General features: G+C 42.8%; 1 protein-coding gene across 1 annotated transcript in view; it reads right to left on the bottom strand.

Moving 5' to 3' along the window:
* Window positions 1-7,658: 7,658 nt before the first annotated feature.
* The window catches only part of MAP3K15 (mitogen-activated protein kinase kinase kinase 15), a 1,103,876-nt gene continuing 1,093,328 nt past the window's right edge, over window positions 7,659-18,206 (bottom strand). The window contains exons 27-29 of the mRNA XM_069204696.1: window positions 14,964-15,070; window positions 13,627-13,703; window positions 7,659-8,098 (exon numbers count right to left, since the gene is read on the bottom strand). Of these exons, the coding sequence (XP_069060797.1) occupies window positions 7,984-8,098; window positions 13,627-13,703; window positions 14,964-15,070 (299 nt within the window). The 3' untranslated portion in view covers window positions 7,659-7,983. The remainder of the gene's footprint in view (window positions 8,099-13,626; window positions 13,704-14,963; window positions 15,071-18,206) is intronic.

Below are 18,206 nucleotides of genomic sequence, written 5' to 3'. Positions count from 1 at the left end.
AGTTAGTTACCAAGGTTTAAGGGTTTATCAGCAAAAGGTCAAATATCCTGAAAGAGAATTGGTTAAAGAATTGAGGGATTTTTAGGACACTCTTCTGGGTGTGATTGCTTCTATGACAGAGATTTTTGACCTAACTGAGGGTGCTCATATTAATAAGAGAATGCTAATATGGTTTTAGTAAACGTGTGCGGACTATAGATCAGTATTAAAACCTAAGGTTAATTATTGGCAAGTACACTATTGCCACGAGCTGCCCACCCTACCTTGCTTTTATGGACCTACCTGCTTTTATGGACCCGTCCATGGCCTTTTACTGTGTAAACCGCTCAAAGTTATGGACATTCCTTCTGGCTATGGGGAGGTAAGAGGCACTTATGCACTTTTTAGTCCAGATTTCCCTAAAGTATATCGGGCACCCGTCCCTACCCTTCCTTATGATGATGCAGTCTTCATGGCTCGCATCCCAAAAGCCTTGCGGCTGTTAGTAACCTCTTTTTCCCAGTTTATGGCCAATTTAGAGGTACATACCAACATCACTAATGCATGCATTGTGGCATGCAGCCCAAAACAACTCCAGGTTTCCTCTCTTGCAGGGGTGAATAAGGGCCTAGAAAGAACTAAAGGTCATATTTACAAGGAACTGGCACACCAGTTTCCTTGCATCGCCCTGCGCCTCCCTAACAACACCGTGGTAGCACTGTATTTACAATATAGCTCATCATGGCGCACGTTAGGAAAATAGTGTCAGAAGTTTTTACGCTATTGTGACGCTTTGCTGGACTAGAGCCAAACATTTTGGTGCTATTCCAGCAAAGCACAGGGAGGCCCATAGGTTAATGCACTAGTGTCACTTTAATGCTTGCCCTGATCAGGCATTAAAAAATGACGCTAGAATGCTGCAGTAAAATATTGTAAATTTCACTGCACCATTTGTTTGGGCCACTTTATGGGGGAGTGTCCCCCTTGCATACATTATATCTGGCACAGGAATAATGTGGCGTAAGGGTTTCCAAAGTAGTGAAATGCTTGCATTGCGCCACTTAGTAAATATGATGCTAAGCCGGCGCTAGGGGCTTGTAAAAAATTCCTGTAAATGTTTTTTGTATCTATCGGATTATCTTTGACTCATCAGGCTCTTGGGTGCTTAACATCACTCATCACAGGTTCAAGCTTCCCAGAGCAGTGGGATCTCTTTTTAACAACCCCTAATTTACTGGGGCAAATCCACTCTTACTGCTTTTAAAAACGTATGGAACTCAATGCATACCTGTGGCAAAGTATGGAACTGAGGTCTGGAGCATTGCAAACTGTACAGCTGTCCAGGGAGTTGAAAACCGCTTTTGATGAACGGTCCTGACAGTTTCCACAACTGCATCACATTTTATGTAATGAGGAGCTTGGACTATGATTTGAAGAGTGCATATCCAGCAGGAAGACCGAGAAATAGTTTGTGAAAAGCTTACTGCTAAATCAAGTGCATGCACAAAGGTTCATGGTGGAACACATTAAAATCTTCAGTTTTAGCTTACCAGTACATGGGGCCCATATGCGCTCTGGGTCAATATCTCATCAATACACAAAGTAATTGGAAAAGATCCCTAGTGTTCTTTTTCAGGGCCACCACAGTTATTCCCCTACTTTGCTTTCAGTTGAGGCTCTTAAAAGACACTACTCTGTCCCTATCCGTGTGATGGTGTGTCCACACAATCAGTGCTGCATTTTTTTCTTTTGTAAGTTCTAATTAAAGTACACCAAACAATTTTAAATTCCGTTTATCAAGATACGATATCTATGGAATTGCAGACCAGCCTTGTATTATTTCCAACAGTGGGTGGACACTGAATACTGCTTTTATGTAGAACCTGTTTTTTAAACTAACTGTTTGCTCACAAAGCACTTTGCACTTTGAGTGAATTTATAAGAATTATTCTCCTGGCCAGTTATGTTGTATGTATACTGTATTTATTTTTTTACGATTCATAGCATTGATGTAATAATACTGTGTTTTAAACTATCTCAAGTGATCACCTACTTTTCTCCCATTGGGGCATCTAAGAGATGCAATGGCCTGTCTTTGCCCATTTGATGGTGTGTTCACTCAATATGTGATGCATTTATTTTTAATTTTTTTGCTAATTACATTTAAAGTACAATCAAAAATCTTAGGGGCTTATTTACAAACCTCTTGTGCCACCGGAGAGTCACTGTTTGCGACGCTCCGGTGCCGATAACCTCTTCTTTATATTTACAAGGAGGCGTAACCCCACTTTTTGTGGTTTTACGCCTCCTTGTAAATATAGGCCCCTACAGTTTTCTGCATCAGAGGAGCATGCTTTGGATGTTGCAGTGGGCGTTCCACCACAACACTCATTGTTTTTGACTCTGCCCTAGATTTACAAGAATTCGTAAATCTGAGGCAGAGCCAAAATCTAACGCCATCCTAGGGGTGGCATTAGCATGGCACTTCGAGGAAGAATACTTTTATTCCTCCTCTTTTTTGCTTTTCTATGTGTGCTGCATTCTGCAGCACACATAGAAGAAGCAAAATGCCATGGATGATTGTTTATGTACAGAAAGGCAGCCTTCCTGCACATAAACAATCACACCCCTCAACGAGGACACTCTTGCACTGTGCTGCAATGATGCCTGAATTGGCGCAGGCTGCTTAATATAGCCCCGGCACAGGTTAAAATGCAGGGGTGTGCAGTATTCTTGTAAATATGGCGCATCCCTGCGTTTCAAAGCTGGTGCGGCACTGCTAATTTCAGTTTCTTGTAAACTTGGCCCTTTTATGGGAAAAAGTGACGGGCCGGTAGTGCAAAGGGCTTGTATATAAACCCCTTAATTTCTGTTTATTAGGATGTGTAATTTACGGCAGTGCAGACTAGCCTCGCACTATTTTCAACAGCCAGTGGACACTGAATGTTGCTTTTCTGTAGGCTCTTTTTCTGAGACTAGCCTCCGTTCATTATGCATTGTGCATTTTGGACCCTGAGTGATTTTATATGAATTATTCTCCTGGAAAGTTATGTTGTATTAGTACTTTTAATGTAACTTTTTACGATTACGATTCATAGCATTGTTCTAATGATATTGTGTTTCAAATTATTTCTTGTAAAAGAAAAATCGAATTTGGCTTTTAGTGTGTTGCATGAACCTTTTTGGTCGCTTTTTGCTTCTAAATAAAGTATTTTTTAATCTGTGTTTGCATTTCAGTAAGAGAAAGGTGAACGCAGAAGGATTTCTCCATTGGGTGCCTTTTTAGAAATGCAGATACAGCTCTATCCATAATAAAAAGCAAAAGCGTCTTGCTAAACATTGTTCCACCATTGGCCGAGTTAGAGGAAAAGAAAGTGTCTTTTTGGCCCAAGCTGGAGTGTTTTGTTCAATGCAAAACTCACAGAAGCATATTTAGAAAGTGTTTGGTGAGACAGTATTTGACAGGGCTGGGAGAACAATGTGTTGATCCTTGGTCGAGGGCAAGCCGTCAGGACTTACTTTTCCTGTGCTTTTTGTGCTTATAGATCCCTCTTTGGTACACAAGCGTTTGATGCACCGATTTAGTCTCCCCTGCAAAGACAGATGGCTGGAGGAATAAATTCAAGAGGCTATTGATGTGGTAAGGGTACTACTGGGTTGTTCAAATCCAGGCATTTAAGAAATCCCCTTAGGACCGGTTAGCAGACTCACCCAGTTTATTATTTAAAATGAGTACAAATTATGGAGGATACTTTAATTCTGCAAACATTCCAAGGGTAAATAATAGAGTTCGGGATACATAAGATAGGTTTCCCAAGAATTGGAATGCAATTTGCAGGAAGGTTTGTTTATAGACCACGAGGTAAGGGATTTGATGATGAAAAACTGGGACAATGCAATAACATAAGCAACATTTTCATGGTGGAAAATGATGATCATGCAGTGTGTTGTGTTGTGTGATATGTTTAAGGGATCAAAACAATTGAGTATCTGATCATCATTTCAATATGGAGGGCAGATAGCTGATAAACGTTTTGTCATGACCCAGACAATTGGTAGAGAGGATAGTTTTAAAAGATACTTTTCTAGCAGTCTTATGATAGAAGTATCATCAGAAATTTCTGCAGTTTTGGTGGGAACAGATGTGGAGGTTTACTTGCCTCCCATATTTATGCTGGCCTTGCGCCGTTCCAACGCCACATTACTGTCATTTTTTTCACGCTAATGTGGTGCTTGAAGGGGAAAAACACCAAGTCATCTTTACAAAGTGGCGCTATGCTTGCATTTTGCCACTTTGTAAACCCTTGCACCACATTATGCCTGCGCAAGGATAATGTAGGCAAGGGGGGCATTCTGGCACTGGGGGAGCCCTAAAAGTGGTGCAAAGGAATCTATGAGTTTCCTTTGTGCCATTTTGTTCGGCATTTTTTAACGCCTGCTAAGTGCATGCATTAAAAAGAGGCTCCCATTGATTGCAATGTGCCTCTGGGTGCTTTGCAGGATTAGCGTCATAATGTTTTACGTTAATCCTGCAAAGCGCCGGACTAGTGTAAAAAACTGACGCTAGTCACCCTAGCTACCGCCATGGTGCGCCATATTTTAAATACAGTGCTTCCATGGTGGCAATAGGTGGCGCTAGAAAAGTGGAGCTCCACTAGGTGCAGGGCCACTTTTCATAAATCTGCGCCTTGGTGCTTTAAAAAGGTGCTGTGTCTGGTGGTGGTCTGGTTGCAAGAAAGGAGTGTAAGATTAATTATGTATATGGCACTGCTTTGACTCAGCAGAGACAGGTAGCTAGGGCTCTTAGATGCTTTACATTTTGTATTTGACAGGGAGAAGTACAGTCCGGAAGCATGTCAGGTAACACAATATGTGAAATGTATCGTTCACACTAAGGATTGAGTGTTAAAGTTACCACGAGAAAAGCTGGAGAACATGAGAAAAGACGTTTGGATTTTTTTTGATTTGAAGCAGAAATCATAACAGATTTTTGACATGTGTTATAGGATTATCTGCATGACTATTCAAGCAGTTCTCCGAGTTCCTATGCATTATAATGCTTGGCAGAGATTGCATATTTGAGGGCTGGAATGACATTTGGACTTTATATTGCTAAAGAAGGAGGTAAGAGATTAGTTGCAGTGGTGGTCAAGAAATGTTCAGGCACGAAATGGCAGGGCGATTTTCATAGAAGAACCAAGAAAATTGAGTTTTAGACAGGAGAGGACGAGTATGCACTTCAACTTCAATTGTTCTTTGATGTTGAGGTGCTTGACATAGGAGAGGTTGTGTGATGCTGAGGATGGATAACATATCTGTCAATATGTGATGCAAACAAGAAAGGGAGGGGTCCTGCTTGTTGGGATTGGGAGGGATGTCAAAGGAATTCTGATGGTTTTATATAGGCAAAGGAATTAAAGTTGTAGAGGAATTAATCCTGGGTTTCCCAATAGCATGGTGGATTGGTTGCATCAGAACTGTTACTAGTCTGGAGTTGTGAGATAAGGCAGATCTGTGTTTCTGGAAATTCAGGAATGATCAGGTCCATTTAGAGTACAGCATTTTCCAAACAAATCGAATGCTTAGGGTCAGACCTTTTGTAGTTGGTAGTCCTGGATCAGGGGCCAGAGGGAATCAATCTCTTCAGGAGTGGAGAGGTCGAGGGGCATATTTAAGAGCACCTAGTGCCATAATAATGACACTTTAGCTTCATTTTTTATGCTAAAGTGGGGTTAGAAGGCCAAAAATGCTGCACCATATTTACAAAGTGGCGCAATGCATGCATTGTGGCACTTTGTAACCCTTTGTGCTACATTATGCCTGCGCCAGGCATTATGTATCCATAGGGGGCAAAAAAATGGTGCAAAGAAATCTAAGAGATTTCTGTGCGTCATTTTATTCAGCACTTTTAACACCTGTTACACCACCATGGAAAGGCTGGCGGAATGGGAGCGTTGGCAGTGGAATGTGCGATGGGTGCTGCTGCACCCGCTGCACCGCCACATTGCCGCCAGCTCCATTATGAGCCAGCTGCAATGGGAAGGACATGTTTCCGCTTGCCGGCCATGCAGCAGCACTTGACTTTGAAGTTGATATTTTGTTTTATTTGAGTCTTTTCTCAGAATTATAAAAGTAAAGGCTTTGGATGTAACAAGCAGGTGTTTTCAACATGATGTTATGTGTTTTTATTTGGTCAGAACAATAATATTAACATATTTTCTGTCCATTTTGTTTTTTGAGTACTGAGAGTTGTGTGTGGTTAAATGCTTCAAGGAACATCAGAGTACAACACTGGAGTAAGGATTCCTAAATGTTTCAAGTTATTGATTTCTTTCAAGTGCCCACATAAATTAGTTTCCATCACTCACTTTGGCAAGGTGAATTAAATAAGCCATTAGAGAGGCAGAGATTAATGTCAGCTTGTTTGGTACACATTCAACAGGAAGGGTATGGATTTCTAATGCCTTCATGTTGGATAGTAGTTTGCAAGATACTTTTGATTGGAGGACAGTTTGGGTGAATATTTATTCAGAAGTTTTTATTTTAAGCAGATTGAGAGAGCAGTGTTTTGTACGCTTACATGGCATTAAAGTACCATAATTTCAGGCTTTGTGCATTGCCATCAAAAGTAGTTGCCACAATCCAGTGGGTAGATAATTTGAATCTTATTAAAGACAAGGAGGCTAAGATTATCGCTATTTTTTAACCCAACCTAGTGATTCTAATAATGTATATGTTCGCATACGAGATTTCAAGTTGGATTGAAGTTTATTGGTATCTGAGGATTCTACTGGAGGCATCTGAAGAAGTACTGGAGGAAAACAATAGTTTGGATTTGTGTTCTAGACTTAACTCTGGTTTCTGGGTTTCTATTTATTTGCTGCAGGTTTGAAGCAAAATAGCTGTATGCTCTGGGTGTTTTATTAATAGTAGAATGTCAGGGAGTTCCACCTTCTCTATTTTGTTGTTGCTTTGAATTAGTAAAAGAAGAAGCTAAGTATAATCTTAGCATTTTGCAAAATCCAGATTTTCTATGCCCTTCTCGGTAAAGAATCTACATTTTCTTCATCATTTCAGCACATGTCCAAAACAAATATATCCAGAAAGTGGATCCAGTAGAAACTAATTGTAAATGGACAGCAGGGATTTTCACCAAGTTTTTTAATGGATAGAAGATCCTGAAATTGCACGCGTGAAACATTTGAGCAAGAAAACATTTTAACATTGTAGGTTATCCAACAATCGGCATAGGTGAACTGGTTGTGAGCAAATTAGGGGGAAAAATCTCACCAGGCTGGTGCGTCTGAGAAACTGATAGGCCTGCAGAAAAGTCAGTCCCATGTCAGTCAAGACTAACTCTTCTCCTTCCCCACTGGCCTGTAGAGACACATGCCACAGATATAGCAACTAAGATTCAATCCAGAGCTGCAACACCAAATTAATTGCACCCAGACAAATGTTCTAGGTACCTTTATACATTGCTCTTCAGGTGCATACATTGAATTATTATTAATGACTTGTCTTCAAAGGCAACAGTTTCTGGGATATTGTCTTCAAAGGCAACAGTTTCTGGGATAGCTGGAGCATGTGAATACCTCTTCAAATACAACGTTAGCTATAAACTGGGTTTCAACACCAAGAAATATATTTTCACAGAAAACAAACGAAAGCAGAGGAAATGCATTTTAAACATTTAATAATAGTTTACACTAGGTCCATTTTTACAGGCTATTTGTGAGTTACAATGTCTTAAGTGTGGCGGCATTTTATGGTGTTCTTATCTGAGAAAAGGACACTGTCTGATATATTTATTTTTCAGTACTGTCTGTTACAAGTGAGGGAGCATCGGAGTGGATGGTGCACAGTTCAAACTGTATTCTATTGTGCATTGTTACTTCATTTTTTGCTAAAAATAGTTATATTCACTGATCTTTAAAAAAAAAATATATATATACATTGTACAAAAATGAAAATAATTTAAGAATTTCTTGGAATGTATGGACTTCACTCAGGCACAACTTCTGTGACATACGATATATGATAGTCTGATTGTAGTGCCTCGCCAGCATGTTGTCTGTACTTCAATATGGCCTTCCAGATTCGGCATAGGATTCCACCTCTAGAATATAACGAAGAACATTATTTAAAATACTAGTCCCTCTTAATTTGTAGTAACATCTAACAAGCAACTATGAATTAGTTAAGCTCAGGCCCATCATAAGAGCCAGTTATTTGAGAAAACACACGCATAGACGATACCAACGTGATTACAGGGCATACCAATACCATTTTAGCAGTATTCAAAACACTGTAAATCGAAATGACATTGGTTTGTGCACTGCACATAAAGGCAAGGGTCAGTACATTCTGAAAAAGTTGCATGGTATCTGTATCTGTCTTTGTTTTTGTGCCATTTTCTGTGCTTGTTTAGTTGTTTTCCTCTTTTTTCCCTTGTTTTGTGCCATTTTCTGTGTCTGTTTTCGAATTTTTCCTTTTCTGTGCCTTTGCGCCCCCTCCGCACGTTTTCAGCTCTTCTAAAGCCATTCTTTCCCGCCGCTGCATCCCTGCGGCCCTCCCCGCTCGTGCCCCCCATTCGTTCACCGCTTCCACCTCCCAGCTGCTCCTCCCTCTCACCTCCCCTTCTTAATGGCAGCCGATGTGCGGTCGCGCCGCTGGCACGCCAGAGGCACACCAGAAGCAAGCCCATCTGCGTCTGTCCGCGCCAGTCCACGCCAGTCCGCGCCTGCACCGTACCCAGAGCCAGTCCCCCTGGCCCTTGTGCCCCCAGACACTACTACAGCGCCAACGAACTCCACGCCCTCAAACTAGGCCGCTCCACCGCCTGTGCCCAAGCCACCCCGAGGCACGCGTCACGGACCCTTCTCCTGCCGGATCTGCAGCTTCACCTGCCCCCAAACCGCCAAGCACCACACCAGAACCCCACACAACCTCCTCAGCTGCATCCTCCTCAACACCCGCTCCATCCATAAACACGCTGTCGAACTCTGGGACCTACTCTCCTCATCTTCCCCAGACTTCGCCTTCCTCACCGAAACCTGGATGACTCCCTCCTCGGAACCTGACATCGCCATAGCCATCCCCGAAGGCTACATTATCACCCACAGAAACTGCACCAACAGACCGGGAGGAGGAATCGCCATAGTCCACAAGAACACCATCAGAATCTCAACTAACACCGATGACACCCTCGATGCTGCCGAACACCTACATTTTCAGATCCACATCAACGCCAACACCACCCTCAGAAGAACCCTTGTCTACAGGCCCCCATACCCCGACCTCTGTTCAGTGACTCCATCGCAGACATAATCAGCACCCAGGCCCGTGCCTCTACAGACTACATTCTCCTTGGTGACTTGAATTTTCACCTCGAGAACGCCAACGACAACAACTCCACTTGCCAACCTCGGTTACAAACAACTGGTCACAACGCCCACTCACTCCGCCGGCCACACGCTCGACCCCGTCTTCTCCGCCAGCAGCCATGTCACCTTCAGCCATACCAGCGAACTCCACTGGACCGACCACCGCTGTGTCCACTTCACCTTCCAGAAACCCGCCACTCACCACCGCCCACAACAGATCCCCTGCCGTAGCTGGAACAAGATCTTGGAAGACCAACTGATCTCCACCCTCGGCCGGGCCCCGCCACCCAGCACCACCGACCCCAACACAGCTGCCCTCAACCTCAGACACTGGATAGACGACTGCACCAACACCCTCGCCCCGCTCAGGAAATCCTCACCAGCACCAAGGCCGTCTAGTTCACCGCCAACCTTTAGGGCTCCAAGCGGGAGTGCTAGAAAATCGAAAAGAAGTGGCCCCACGAACCAACAGAGAACAACCACACCGCCCTCAAGACAGCCATCCGCAAGCACCACCATCTTATCCGCATCACTAAAAGATCCTTCTACAAAGATTGCATCGACAACAACGCCCACAACAGCAAAGAGCTCTTCAGCATCGTCAAAGAACTCACCAAGCCCAGGTCATGCTCCATCGACCACCCTCCATCGCAAGAACTCTGTGACTCCCTCGCCACCTTCTTCCATTGCAAGATCACGGATATCCATGACAGCTTCAACTCCTCACCCCCCACAACCACCACGGTCACCACCAACCCCAACGCACCCAGCCACACCAACTTCTTGCGCCGCTGGACCCACATCAACGATGAGGACACCATCAAAACCATGAGCACCATCCAGTCTGGATGTCCCGCCAACCCCACCATGTTTTCAATAAAGCGAGCCCCATCATCGCCCCCCAACTGCGCATGATCATCAATACCTCCTTCGAGACCGCCACCTTCCCGTAGGGCTGGAAGCACGCCGAAATCAACGCCCTACTAAAGTAACACAAAGCTGACCCCAAAGACCTCAAGAATTACCGACCCATCTCCCTCGTTCCCTGCCCGGCAAAGGTCATCGAGAAGATCGTCAGCGGCCAACTGACCCGCTTCCTGGAGGACAACAACACGCTGGACAACTCCCAATCCGGATTCCGGAGGAACCACAGCACCGAGACTGCCAGCATCGCCGCAACGGACGACATTAGGACCATGCTCGACAAAGGCGAAACCGCGGCCCTCATCCTCCTGGACCTCTCGGCTTCTTTTGACACCATCTGCCACCACACCCTATGCGCACGCCTCTACGACGCCGGGATCCGCCACAAGGCTCTGGACTGGATCACATCCTTCCTCTCCGGCAGAACTCAGAGAGTCCACCTCCCTCCCTTCCTGTCAGAAGCCACCAAGACCATCTGCGGTGTTCCCCAAGAATCTTCTCTCAGCCCAACGCTTTTCAATATCTACATGGCACCGCTCGCCAATATCGTCCGATCCCACAACCTCAACATCGTTTCCTATGCCGACGACACCCAGCTGATCCTCTCACTCACCAAGGACCCCACCACCGGCAAAACCAACCTCCATGACGGACTGCATGCCATCGCCAACTGGACGGAGAAGAGCCGCCTCAAACTTAACTCAGACAAAACAGAGATCCTCATCCTCGGTTCCAACCGCTCCACTTGGGACGACTCCTGGTGGCCAGCCACCCTGGGAACCCCACCAACACCCACCACCCACGCACCCAATCTGGGCTTCATCCTGGACTCCTCACTCACCATGACCCAGCAAGTCAACGCTGTCTCATCTTCTTGCTTCAAAACCCTCCGCATGCTCCACAAGATATTCAGATGGATCCCCACTAAAACCAGAAGGATGGTCACTCTCGCCCTCGTCAGCAGCAGACTGGACTACGGCAACGCGCTCTACGCAGGATCCACGGCCAAGCTCCAGAGGAAACTGCAGCATATACAGGACGCCTCCACAGACCTCATCCTCAAAATCCTAAGGCGCAACCACATCTCAGCCCACCTCAGAGACCTTCACTGGCTCCCCGTCACCAAGAGGATCACCTTCAAACTCCTCATCCATGCCCACAAAGCTCTTCACAACACGGGCCCTGCCTACCTTAACGAACGACTCACCTTCCACACTCCCACCCGCCAACTCCGCTCCGCCTACCTTGCCCTCGCCGCCGTCCCTCGCATCCATCAGACTAAAGCCGGCAGCAGATCCTTTTTCCACCTCGCCGCCAAGACCTGGAACACCCTCCCGCCCACCTATGACAGACCCAGGACCTCCTGACCTTCAGGAAACGCCTCAAGACCTGGTTATTCGAGCAGTCCTCCCCCCCCTCCCTCAGCACCTTCAGACCCTAGCGGGTGAGTGCACGCTTTACAAATGATTGATTGATTGATTGATGGTAGCAGGTTAGCATTTTAATATGCATACATAAATTCTAACATAAATAATTAACAATGCATAAAAATCAATATGTAAAAATCTATAAAAAAATCTATAGTAGACACAAAGCTCACTCAGTACAGTAGGGAACTAAACTTTTTTTTACATAGTTTTCACCTTTATTAAGTGAGAACCAAAGTGTACAGTAAACCACCTTACAGAACTGGATATGGCACAAACAACAAAATACACAATCAAGACATCCAAAACGAAACCAAGAGGTGATTTTTGTCAGGAAACATCACCTCCAACAATAGTATCTGGATTCAATTGTCTGGATCAAAGACCCTTTTGCAGAAAAGACAGGAAAACTAAAGAATGGGTTGTAGGGGCACGGTACCAGAATATCTCTGCCACAATAGTTTGCCATTAACATTGTGTCCTAAATATCATCTACAAAAAATGTTTGCATTGAAGTTAACAGAAATAAACTCTACATCCAGCAGTATGATATATTTTAAACAAAATTTAGGACGTGATATTTATGTCAGATGCAAGGGCGCAGTATCAGTGATCAGTGGAGCAGTTAGTGCAGGGACGCCGGGGCACAGAAGGATAAGGGATCCAGCAGTTATTCATATGTTTGCCAGCTCTGATTGTGTTTTCACTTCCTGACAATGCCCTTGTTTAATTTTCTCAGGGCCGGTCTTTAGAGGTTGGGGCTCACACAAAGCTAGATAAGTTCCTGGAAAGCAGCAAAATTTATGCTTTCAAAAGTTGCATACACATTACTGGAGTGGCTCCTTCCTGTTATGAGCTAGCAGCCTTTTTATTGTATGCATTCATGATCAGTTGTTGAATTACAAAAAAGCAGCTTCAGCTCAGGCTAGTATGAGTGTGGAGCAAATTATTTCTGCAATAGGAAAAGATTGAATTTAAAAAATGGCAGGCACCAAGAGTGTGCAGATAATTGGAACGGCCAGTCTTGAGACTAATGCAGAATTGAATGAGGTATAGCACCAGGCTTGGTTCCATGAGAAATCATCACAAATTCCTAAGATGCCTGTCAGTGGTCTTGAAGAAAGTTTTTTTATCCTGAAGATTGGAACATATAAGCAAAGCGCTTCGATATGTCAGATGACTGATACCTCCACAGTAGAGTTGCGTGGATTTTTTAAACCATCTGCACACTAATTGTCACTCCTACTGATATTGAACTCAGTTCAAGCACTCACTACTAAGATAGCATGTAATTACACATAATTGCCTTACCTCATATACATGTTATTATAAATGTACAAATATAGTGCATGCAAAGGTAGGATTTCTAACATTAGAAACATAAGAATGTTCTAGATAAGTTGAATTGGTCACTGTTAAAATTCCCAGTTTAACCGGAACGCCCCATCTGCTCAAATAAGGCTTAATGGGGTGAGCCCTTTTAGTATTTTTTCATGAGGGCTTTTATCATACATTACATTTATCAGGCATATTTATTGAAACAGACGTTTAACATTTTACAAAGCTATTCACAAAAATCATCAATTCTTCATATAGATATACTGGGAAAAAGAATATTCTCTTATATATCATCATAATTCTCTTTACAGTGGTTAATAACATTCTCCTTTTCTGTTCATCATGCTTCATTACAGGGCTAAGCATGAGGAAAATTGATAACCTACTTGGGGTAAGAAAAGTGAAGGGTTATAGGCAGAGGGCAACATTTCTAGATATCTCATGACATGCTTATTTAAAGATCTATATCAAATATTTTCAAATGTTTCTCTATGGTTGTGAATCTTGTCTGATGCGTTTTACATGGATTTGAAGAAAGAAATAGTTTTGAATGGATGTGTTAAACCACTTACCGTAATCTCATGTGTTTTAGATCTTCTTTCGTGATGTCGTGGAGAATATTATATAGTGTGTAATCTTCTTCAAGGAACTGTAAAGAAATTTAAAGGAGTAACATTAATCCAACCAGTAAACTCCATAGACTCCTAAAGAAACAACAAGCAACTAGAGCAGAAAAAACAATGTTGTATTTAGGTGGATATGCCTCCAAAAGAGCCAGCAGTGGGATCTGCAACATTTTTTATGCTAATGTGACATACAATAGCTTTCCAGGTTTCCACTATTTGCTTCCTCTACCTTGGCTGGGTCGACTGAACTGGAGTACTGTTGATGCTAGACAGCCGACTGCACAACTCCAGTTCATCAAAACAGAATAGGGCAAATGGAGTACATTGTGATTCTTTGTTTGTCAAAGTACAAAAGGAAGGTGAGTACAGGTTGTTTTACATAAGTTATTAATGTTTCTGTGGAAAAGATTAACAAGGGAGTTGTAGTAGAGTGGCAGGACACATGGGGTCACAGCATGATGGGCCGAATGCCTGTTTGTTTGCGTAAGAAGTGTCAAAGATCAAACATATCATTTTGAATTTCTCAAAATTATTGCATGAACTTCAAATAGATCAAATTGGAAAGAGTGAGTAGGGATTGCCTCGCTCTGTTTCTAACTTTTTCTGTCTAATGCTCATGTATTAACTCAGAGACACTCCGAGTTGTATGTTTGAACTTTAGACACCTCGCATGCAAAAAAACACAGGTGCTTGGCTTAACATGATACGGCCTTTGCTATTTCTATTGGTGATACAAGGCCAAATGCAAAATATATATGTGATTTGGGTGGCTGTAAATATAATGAGACACATGGTACTTTCCTTTATAGGTTGGGAAGAGACAATGCATGCAGGTGACAAAACCTGGCACTTTTTCTCTTGGGTAAAATAGAGAGGTAAGAGAGCTTTGTGAGAGACGTGGGTCGAGACGGAGCAGGAAAAAACGGAAATGTGTTAGATATGGTTCTCCCATGACTCCCTCTTACCCCATGCAGTCATTTCCCCAGTACTAGTTTTGTGGAGGGGAATAACACTTGGGAGGGATAGGTGAACACAGATTACACAAAATAAAACTCTGCAACTCTTCACCATTGCATTAACAAGGTGTTTCTATTTCAGGGTGTTGGAAAAGTTAGAGACAATTGGAGCCTCTTTCTTCTTGCCTTTAATACAATCATAACACTGCTGTGGACATCGTCATTGTGGATGGTGAATATTCCACAATCTTATATATAATAGAGTTGTAAAAAAATGGTTAGGGTACTGATTACAAGTCATTTGGTTTTTGGACTAGAAAATGTTACCTGCTCAATAGTGCCTGGGTCAGCTCCCAGTTGTCGTAACCAATCTACGAGCTCCACATTGATGGACTGCCGCAGAGACGAAACAGCTGTCAGAGGTCTCAAATTATCTAGATAACCAAAAACATGGTAAATAAATATAGCAAACAGGTAGATACTTCCTAGTTGTATTTGTCCCCTCTACCTCTAGTGAGTGACCATTGAACATTTTTGATGCCCTACAAAAACAAACAGAAGGCGAAGCTTCTCAGAACCAGATTTAAAAAGTCATGAGATTTCCACCCACCACCCAACATTATATATGACAGATTTCATGTTTGTGTTTTGGAAGATGTCCCTAATAATGAAAATATCATAAAGGTTTGTTCCTAAATGTAACTGAATTTAACTAGAACATCTGTTGTCATTGAGTTAACTTTCATGCTGTTGTGAAGTAGCTGGGCATGCTGCACCATTTCACCATTCAAAGCTTATCTGTTTGGCATCACAGACTGAGTGCCGCTAATGCCACTGCTCTTGTTCTTGTCAACCACATTACACATGAACCTGAAAAAATAAAAGTACTGCATCCATCAAGTCTTACATTGCTTCTGTAGATATTTTGGGAATGACTTCTCCTTACATTGAAGACTTCACAGTATGTGGACTTTTAGAGAGAGAGCGCTTTGTTAGTGTGACTTCTCAACAAGACCAGTTGCCGCCAGTAGATGTGCAGCTGCCACTTATTGGGTTGATGCTAGCATGTATATAAATGGAATGTGACACACTACTATTGCTAGATAGGATGGGTCATGAACTGCGGTACTCGCTGCCACAGTGATCGAAAAAGACACTTAGAAAGGTGGTAAAGAATAAAGAACATGACAAATTGACAAAATGACAAAGGGAGAATAACTGATGACAGAATAATAATCTGTCAAGAAAACGTAGTAACAGGTGAGGAACTGCAGCAGTCATTTGATCCTACTCATGCACAGTCTTTCAACATAACAAAATACATTTTATAACATGGAGAGTGTGAGATTAGAAAGCGATGAATGAGCCGATCCAGGATAGAGTAAAAAGGGTCATATTATTTTAGAGAATATTAAAGCACTAAGGGCTCTTGAACGGGAACTAGGAAGCCTCGGGGCAGATTTCTGAAAAGTGCCTCTGCACTAGGTGCAGCGCCACTTTTCTTGCGCCTCTTACCTCTCCCTAACACCACCATGTATGTGCTGTATTTAACATACAGCGCAGCGTGGCAGAAGTTAGGGGAACTAGTGTCATCATTTTTTATGCTAGTTTGGAGCTTTGCAGGATTAGCGTAAATAATGTTGACACTAATCCTGCAAAGCCCATTGAGGCCCATTAAAAACAATGGTGTGCGTCCTTTAACGGCTGCAAAATTTTGCAGAGCGAGGAATTGTGCGAACCTCTAAAGCAGGAAGAGCCTTGCTGGATAAATCAGTGGGACTCTAAAAACAACGGCATAGATTCTGTGTCCAGTAATAAATGTATTGCACATAAAGATCAATTTCTTGAAAAACACTGCAGTGACATGTTGAAGTATGCATAAATAGAGGACTATTTACACAAATTAATAATATCCAGTGTTTCATATAAATTTGGCGATTCTTTTTTGTTAGTTTTACAAAATATTTTTGCAGTTTTGCTGCCTTGAACTGGATCAATGGATACACATTAACTGCTTTAGTGCAGGCGTCGGCCACTGGCCGTCGCCCGCACTACCTCCCTGGTGCGGGTCACGACCAGTGGCCGACACCGGGGAGGGGGTTTGAAAATCCTCGGGTGCGTCGCACCGATGATTTTCTTTTTTTTTTATCCCTGGGAGACACGGAAGAGCTTCCGTGTCTCCCCCCCGCCCCCACCCGCCCCTTTGTGACATTGTTTTCCCCATCAGAGCAGGAAGCGGCCAAAGGCCCAGACGGCCTTCCCCACGTTCGGGAAGGCCTCGTATGAAAGGGTAGACTCTCCCCTTTCATACGAGGCCTTCCTGAACGCGTTTCCTGGCCCCTGATCGCAGCACAGCCCATATTTTAAAAATGTAATGTTGGGGCCCCTGGGGGAGCAAGGGGCTAATTTTTTTGTAAAAAAATAAGGTCATAGACAGGTGGTCGCCCGTAGGCCATATTTTTCAATTTTGATGTCGTGCCACCCCCAGGGGCTAATTTAAAAAAAAAAAAAAAAAAAAAAATGGACAGGGTGTCGCCCATAGGCAGGACGACCCCCTGTGGGGGATTTTTTTTTAATGTAGTTGTAGGGTTTCCCTGGGGGCCATTTTGGCCCCAAGGAAACCCTACAACTACCAAAATAAAAACACACATATATATATATATATATATATATATATATATATATATATATATATATATATATATATATAGATATCTCAATCCATGTAGATAGATAGGTCTATTAACATGGATATATCTATCTATCTATCTATCTATATATATATATATATATATATATATATATATATATATATATATATATATATATAGATCTATAGATCTATATATATATATCTGTATATATATATAGATCTATCTATAGATCTATCCATGTAGATAGATATAGCTATATAGAGATCTATATATATATATATATATATATATATATATATATATATATATATATTTGCCTCCAGTTGTCTTGCAGTTGCAGCTTGCGTCTTCAAAGCAGTGCACATACTTCAACTGAAGCAGTTCAACTGTAGCTTTTAGGCAGCAATAAAGAAGTCAAGTAAGTCTTGTGATTATGTTTCTGCTACAAAAGGATCAGACTTTTGTCTAGTGGCAGTTTTAGTGCCATAAAGAAGCGCAGAAGGTTTATATGACTACTGCAAAGAGCAAATCTGTATTTTAAGTAAATAGTCGAGCGCGTAAGTAAAGTCAGCCGCTACCTGCGCTATATTACAAATTAAATGTATGTGCGGGGTGGGGGTGGCTATGGAGAGATGAAGAGCATGTTTGCTGGGTGGTAATGAGGGAATCCGAGGAGGAGGACATGGGAGTGGGAGCACCAATAATGATTGTTGGACTGGGCGCAGGAGGTGCTAAAGACTGTGACGAATGGTATGTGACAAGGTGTTTGAGTGTCTTGAAAGAAAGTGCTGATTGAGGGAAGAAGTGCAGGTAAGGTGGCCTCTACTGTTGCACGTATCACACACACACACACCAGCAATTTTGTGGCTATCTTTGTAGGCTAGTGTTTTAGAGCAACAGTTTAGCCAATAGCAGA

The sequence above is a fragment of the Pleurodeles waltl genome, chromosome 8, assembly GCF_031143425.1.
Source record: "Pleurodeles waltl isolate 20211129_DDA chromosome 8, aPleWal1.hap1.20221129, whole genome shotgun sequence".
Taxonomy (NCBI): Eukaryota; Metazoa; Chordata; class Amphibia; order Caudata; family Salamandridae; genus Pleurodeles; species Pleurodeles waltl.
This window is presented reverse-complemented; position numbering and strand designations above follow the sequence as displayed.